The 7315-nt window shown below is 48.2% G+C and overlaps 1 protein-coding gene across 1 annotated transcript; it reads left to right on the forward strand.

Moving 5' to 3' along the window:
- Positions 1-548: 548 nt before the first annotated feature.
- On the forward strand, positions 549-3130 carry LOC128399577 (reticulon-4 receptor-like 2). Its single transcript, XM_053361177.1, has 2 exons — positions 549-834; positions 920-3130. The coding sequence occupies exon 2, from the start codon at positions 1128-1130 to the stop codon at positions 2184-2186; it is 1059 nt and encodes a 352-aa protein (XP_053217152.1). The 5' UTR covers positions 549-834; positions 920-1127; the 3' UTR covers positions 2187-3130.
- Positions 3131-7315: the final 4185 nt, after the last annotated feature.

Consider the following 7315-nt stretch of genomic DNA (forward strand, 5'->3'; position numbering starts at 1 on the left):
TAAAATTCTTATAACACTTTCTTGCCTTCTCTGAGTGAGTGGCAGTGCTGGGAGTGAGGAGGAGTTTGTTAAGGGCGCTGGACGTTCTGGATCACATGGGTAAAACAAGATAGGCTGGCATTTTGATGCCAGTGGCTTCATGTGTGTGCTATTGGAGGGGGGGCACCCCTCCCAGAATAAACAAGCCCCCTCTGCTGCTTCCTTTGGTGCATTAAAGTTCATTTACAACTTTAAAGGGCACAGAAGTACACTGTGAGGGCATCTTAACTGTTAGCAGGTGAAGCTATTGCTTGCTGTATGGAGTGCTTTGATTTCAAGGTCTGGCAACCAAAGGAGGGTAAAACAGATAAAATGCTTAGGGGTCTGTTTACCTAGACCCCCAAAGTAGGGGTCAGCAAACTTTTTCAGTAGGGGGCCGGCCCACTGTCCCTCAGACCTTGTGGGAGGCCGGACTATATTTTGAAGAAAAAAAATGAACATATTCCTATGTCCTACAAATAACCCAGAGATGCATTTTAAATAAAAAGGCACATTCCTCTCATGTAAAAACACGCTGATTCCTGGACCGTCCGCGGGCCGGATTTAGAAGGCGATTGGGCCAGATCCTGCCCCGGGGCCTTAGTTTGCCTACCCATGCCCTAAAGTGATTACAGGCTAAAGCCTTCCCCTGTTGATATTCCAGTCATTGCTGCCTTTTCCCTCTCTTTCATTTAGTGCCTCTCTCTGGAAGATCGAACTGAAAAAGCCTGCTCTGGTCCCCTGCTGCCCTGTTAGGCTTTCAAGGTTCCAAGCCGCTGGAACTGGAAATAGAGAGAAAGAGACCAACGAGATAAGGTATGATTGACACATCTTGCAGAAAGTGCTGCTGCTCCAGTTACAGGCCTCTCTGATCCGTTTCTTCCTCTCTGGTTTGCTCAAGTTGCCTGTTGTCCTCCAAGGCGAAAGTCCAAGGAAGCTCTTAGCTAATCACTCGACAAAGAGCTCTTTGTTATGGATTCCTCTGAAGAAATATGACTCTCTGGATCGAATGAGGAGCACTTGGTGCTGCGATCTCCATTCCTTACCAGTTCAGCTGAGGGCTTTGCAAGTGCACAGCAAAAGCCGGACCTCCACCAGGCCTTCTGGAGATGTCTCCCTTCTCCGTAGCCATCCTGCTGTCGTGCGCCCTGGTGGCTCAGGCCTCCCAGGCTTGCCCCCACCCGTGCACCTGCTATGAGTCCTCCAGTTTCGTGGACTGCCACAGCCGCCACTTGGCCCAAGTCCCCCCAGGCGTCCCTCACGACACATGGATGCTGGACTTGAGGCACAACAACTTGAGTGGGCTAGAGGGAGGCGGCTTTGATGCCCTGTGGTCCTTGAGGATTCTCCTCTTGTCCCACAATCCCATTGTGAGGATATGGCCCAATGCTTTCAGGACCCTGGGCTTTCTGGAGAAGATGGACCTCAGCCACAACCTCCTGGTCCACCTGCCGCACTACTTCTCGGATGACTTGACTTCTCTGAAGGAACTCAAGGTGTCCTACAACCACCTGGGAGCCTTGCGGTTCAACAGCTTGCAGTACCTGGAGAACTTGGAGAAGCTGGACCTGAGCCACAACCGGGTGACTTCGATCGAGAGAGGAACTTTCCGGGGCCTCTCTGGACTCAGACACCTCTACCTTCAGTCTAACAGGCTTACGGTGCTCTACAATGGCTTCTCCTTCATGCTCCAGAACCTTGAGGTCCTCCTCCTGAGCAACAACAACATCAGCGCCATTGAGCTGGAGGCTTTCATCTCCTTGCACAACATGAAGCTTCTGTCCCTGACAGGCAACCAGCTCATCCACCTCAAATTCAAGACGTTCCTGAACATCCAGACCATCAGCACCCATATCCAATTTGCAGGCAACCCGTGGATTTGCGACTGCGACCTCCAGCGTGTTTTCGGCAAGATCATGAGTGTCCGGCACCTCCACGTGGATGACTACGAGAACATCACCTGCGCCAGCCCCTGGCAGCTGGCGGGGTCACCTCTCACGTCTGTGGACAGCCAGCTGTGCGTGGCAGAGACCGCCACTGTCCTGGTTATCACTGTCACCGTCTTGGTGACGGTGATCGCTGCCATTGTCATGGCAGAGAGGAACAGGAAGAAGAACCAGGGCAAGAACTGGAATGAACCCGAAGGTCCCTTTGACTCAGAGAAATGAGATGGGGTTGTGGGGGAGGGAGGGACCACTAAGTAATAGAAGTTGGCCTTCTGGTGTTCTTCAAGCTCTGTCTTACTCTCACCCATAACTCTGGGCCCTCCTATTTGATATGAGGTTGGAGTGCTAGCCTGCTTCTCCCATTCCCACCCCCCCCCCATTCCTTGCAGTCGTAGCTCTGCCCTATCTCAAGTCCTGTAAACAAATGTCAGGATGAGGCTGGCCTTGTGTGGAATCACTGCCCCATGACACTCACTTCTTCTCCTTGAGAAGGTAACTCTAGGAAATGCGTACCTCAGATGAACCTTCTCGTCTGGCCTCCCTCTGGAGTTGAGGGCCAACATTTCTGTGTCCAGGGCAGCTGTCTACCAGCTCCATCTGATGCACAGACTGAGACCCTACCTGCCCGCAGACTGTCTCCCCAGAGTGGTGCATGCTCTGGTTATCTCCCGCTTGACTACTGCAATGCGCTCTACGTCAGGCTACCTTTGAAGGTGACCCGGAAACTACAACAAATCCAGAATGCGGCAGCTAGACTGGTGACTGGGAGTGGCCACCGAGACCACATAACACTGGTCCTGAAAGACCTACATTGGCTCCCAGTATGTTTCCGAGCACAATTCAAAGTGTTGGTGCTGACCTTTAAAGCCCCAAATGGCCTCAGCCCAGTATACCTGAAGGAGCATCTCCACCCCCATTGTTCAGCCCAGACACTGGGGTCCAGCTCTGAGGGCCTTCTGGCGGTTCCCTCCCTGCGAGAAGTGAGGTTACAGGCAACCAGGCAGAGGGCCTTCTCAGTGATGGAGCCTGCCCTGTGGAATGCCCTCCCATCAGATTTCAAGGAAATAAACAACTATCTGATTTTTAGAAGACATCTGAAGGCAGCCCTGTTTAGGGGAGTTTTCAATGTTTGATGTTTTATCGTGTTTTTAATATTGTGTTGGGAACCGCCCAGAGTGACTGGGGAAACCCAGCCAGATGGGCGGGGTATAAATTAATAATAATAATAATAATAATGATAATAATAATAATAATAATACAGTCATACCTCGGGTTACAGATGCGTCAGGTTGCATTTTTTCAGGTTACGGATCACCGAAACTCAGAAGTACCGGAATGGGTTACTTCTGAGTTTTGGCAGTCGTGCATGCGCAGAAACGCTAACCTGCGCTTTGCACATGCACAGAAGCACCGAATCGCAACCCTTGTGTGCGCAGATGCACAGACCCATGTTGCGAATGCTGCGGGTTGCAAATGTGCATCCCGCACGGATCACGTTCACAACCCAAGCGTCCACTGTAATATTCAAGCGCTAGAATCATGTCCACAGTGGTGTGTCTCCGTGTGTCCCACAATGGTGGTGAAATGTAGATGTGGATTTTGCTTCAGCATCACCTTTGGGGAGGATTAGGCGGTGTGGACTGCACAATGCATTCTGGCTCCTGATGGGTTCTACCTGCAGCATTCTTGGATAGGGGCCATACAGGTGGTGAACTAGGAGACATTTAAAAGCATTGGGCAGGCTGACCAAGCACACCAGATCCTTGAAGGCTACACCAGGCAGAGATGCATAGGGGCCCAGCATGGGACACCTCTCTTGAGGAGGTGCAGATCTCCACCTAGGAACTCTGTGTAGCTAATAGGATGTGGCTTTATGAAACGACCTCTTCTGGGCAATAATCTCTACCTAGGCTGAAGGTATGTAGAAACCTGCCTTAGATCACTGGTCCATTTAGCCCCCCATTGTCTACTTTGACTATCAGCAGCTGTCTACGGCTTCCGGCAGGCCTCTTCTCCTGACTCTGGTACATATTGCATGCGCTCAGTGCCGGATTTACGTATAAGCTAAACAAGCTATAGCTTAGGGCTCCACTCTCTTGGCCCCCCCCCAAAACCTGGATGTACATTTCCGAAATATAAGATAAAAAAAATTAAATTAAATTAAGCCTACATACAGCAACCGTGTTTTGTGTTGTGTAGGCTCCTATGATGTAAGTAATGGGCCTCCAATCATTTTATGTTAGAGCTTAATAATTATTTCACTATTAATATACTTCTTCTTTTCTTTCTTTTTAAAATATTTTATTAGTTGAATATAAGAACAACATATAATCAAATACAAGCTATATATTTCTTCTTAATTGTATTTCAGTTCAACAATTACTTTGATAAAATACATATTTTGTTATGTGCAAATGGCTTTAGATACCTATTAGGTCCGTATATTACCATATAGCAGATATTCAACACAAAAAACAGCGACAATTTGTTGTTGACAAAGGACAGATGGACATATAAAGGGCCCCACTACCTTCAGTAGCTTAGGGCCTCATCAAACCTAAATCCGGCCCTGCATGCACAACAACTGCTCTACCGGTGAGCTATAGGCCCATTCCTAAAGGCAGCTTCTATAATATTTATCATTTTGACCCCATAGAATCAAAGACTTGTGGAGTTGAAAGGGACCCCGAGGATCATCTAGTCCAACCCCCTGCAATGCAGGAATACCCAGCTTTCCCATACAGGGATCGAACCTGCAACCTTAGCGTCGTCAGCACCAACTGAGCTACCCAGACCCATGTACAATGTTTCCTCATTGGGCAATATCCCTCGCTGTCGTGATGTGTGATGAGAAGAGCCCTGGCGAATCAGAACAAAGGCCCGCCTCCTCCACCCTCCTGTTCTCACAGTAGCCAACCAGGTGCCTAGAAAGAAGCTCACTCCCGATGAGCCCCAGCAAGTGATATTCAGATGCACACCATCTCTGGACTAGGAACCCTTGATAGCACTTATTCTCCATTAGTTTGCCCAATCCGCCTTTGGGTTGGCAGAAATCACTACACCGTTTGGTAGCAAATTCCAGAGTTTAACTAAGTTCTGTGTGAAGAAGTACTTACTTTCATCTTTCCTTAAGCATTCAGCTTTGTTGGATGACTTCTGGTTCTACTATTATGAGAGGGGGACAGTTGGGTTATCTGTATCCACTTGATCTAATATTTCCTCTAGGGCAGGGGTAGGCAAAATCTGGCCCAATCACCTTTTAAATCCGGCCTGTGGACGGTCCAGGAATCAGCGTGTTTTTACATGAGTACAACGTGTCCTTTTTAAAATGGATCTCTGGGTTATTTGTGGGGCCTGCCTGGTGTTTTTACATGTGTAGAATGTGTGCTTTTATTTAAAATGCATCTCTGGGTTATTTGTGGGGCATAGGAATTCGTTCATTTTTTTCTTCTTCAAAATATAGTCTGGCCCCCCATAAGGTCTGAGGAACAGTGGACCAGGCCCCCTGCTGAAAGTTTGCTGACCCCTGCTCTAGGGCGTCCCCTCCCCCCAAAAAGTAACCTTCAATTAACTTATCCCCTCTTGCCCCAATATACACAAATCCTCCTTGGGCTCTCTTCCAGTCTCAGTAGGTTGGTGATTTCCATTTGGTTGTATTAATATACTGCCCTAGCGCAGGAATTAAATATTTGAAAACTGATGGTGTTTCTCATTGCTGGTTTCTTTTCCATAGGATCCATTATTTATGATGTCTTTATTGATCCCTCAGCTTTAAGAAGGTGAGGGTAGCCAATGGGTCTCAAACCCTGGGTGGGTTAGGGATTTGACACTGCACATGAAGACAGGCTCTGGCGGATTGTGTGGATGAGACCAAGGGTGGGTGGGTCCAACAGCCAAGAAGAATAAATAAATAATTGGCATGCAGACCAGGAGGATTAAGTCATCATCCCTGCTGTGATATAAGTGGTGGTACAGTGGTACCTTGGTTCTCAAACTTAATCCGTCCGTTCCAAAACCAAAGTGTTCCAAAACCAAGGCATGCTTTCCCATAGAAAGCAGGGCTGTCTTAAGCATATGCGGCACCGGGGTGCAAATATCCGCCCAGCGCCCCCTCTCTGTTGCCCAGTCCCAGGCACGCAGGAGGGCAGAGTCGGCTGCCCGCCTCAGTGTCTCGCTGGCTCGGTTGCCCTCGAACTTGCAGTGCAGAGCCGCCTGCAGCAGAAGAGCCCGCCACAGCGCTCTGACCAATGGGCGGGCTCTTCCCCAGACTCAACTCTCAGGCCTGGTGCCCCTGAGAGCCCAGCGCCTGGGTGCCCCGCACCCCTAGCACCTATGGGTAAGATGGCCCTGATAGAAAGTAAGGCAAAACAGATTAATCCGTTCCAGACTTTTAAAAACAACCCCTAAAACAGCAATTCAACATGAATTTTACTATCTAATGAGGACATTGATCCATAAAATGAAAGCAATAATCAATGTACTGTGCTATAAAACAAATAAGACAGTGTTGTATTTTTTTCTTACCCACACTGATGATAGTCATTGTTTGGATGGGTGTGTGTGTGTGTGTGGCTTTTATCCATTTCCGCAGTCGCACAATCAATCAATCAGTAGGTGAACTGGGTTCCACACGAGTCACAAAAACAAATTAACCGAAAAAGCCTCAGAAACAAAAACACAAAATAAATAGCAAAAACAAAAACACCAACCTGAATCCATTCCGGAAGTCCATTTGACTTCCGAAATGTTCAAAAACCAAGGTGCAGCTTCTGATTGCTGCAGGTGCCCCCGAAACAATAGCCAACAACTGCATTGGACGTTCGGCTTCTGAAAAACGTTCGAAAACCGAAACACTTACTTCCGGGTTTTCGGCGTTTGGGAACCAAGGCGTTTGTGAACCAAGGTATCACTGTACTTATTCCTTGCCTCTCCCTGATCCCATTGGGAGCTGCCTTTAGCATCCTAAAACACATGCTAAGCAGAGACCATCACGAATGATCATAGGTGGGGACAGCTCCTCCCATTATTTAAGCACTTCATGCGATCTAGATTGGGGATGGACCGAAGACAGATGGGAATCTGCTGGTGGATCTCTGAGTGATTTGAAATACACGCACAGGGATTTTTGACTCTGAATTGTTAAAACATTGTTCCTAAACGTCAGCTACCTTGTGGGAGATTTTGGAGAGATGAAATGGCTAAGGAGAAAATCCAGAGTAGGGTCCCTAAGACAGTTGAATGGCATATTATACACCTGCTTCCAGCATCTTCTGCAGCCAACCTGGAGCCAAACGTATTGCTCCTCTTTCTTTTAGAGCCATACCAGTGAGAAACTTTTGCATCTTTTGGAG

This window comes from Podarcis raffonei, chromosome 13 (assembly GCF_027172205.1).
Source record: "Podarcis raffonei isolate rPodRaf1 chromosome 13, rPodRaf1.pri, whole genome shotgun sequence".
Taxonomy (NCBI): Eukaryota; Metazoa; Chordata; class Lepidosauria; order Squamata; family Lacertidae; genus Podarcis; species Podarcis raffonei.

Coding starts and splice junctions, on each gene's coding strand:
- LOC128399577 (XM_053361177.1), top strand. CDS start 1,128: ATGTCTCCCTTCTCCGTAGCCATCCTGCTGTCGTGCGCCCTGGTGGCT.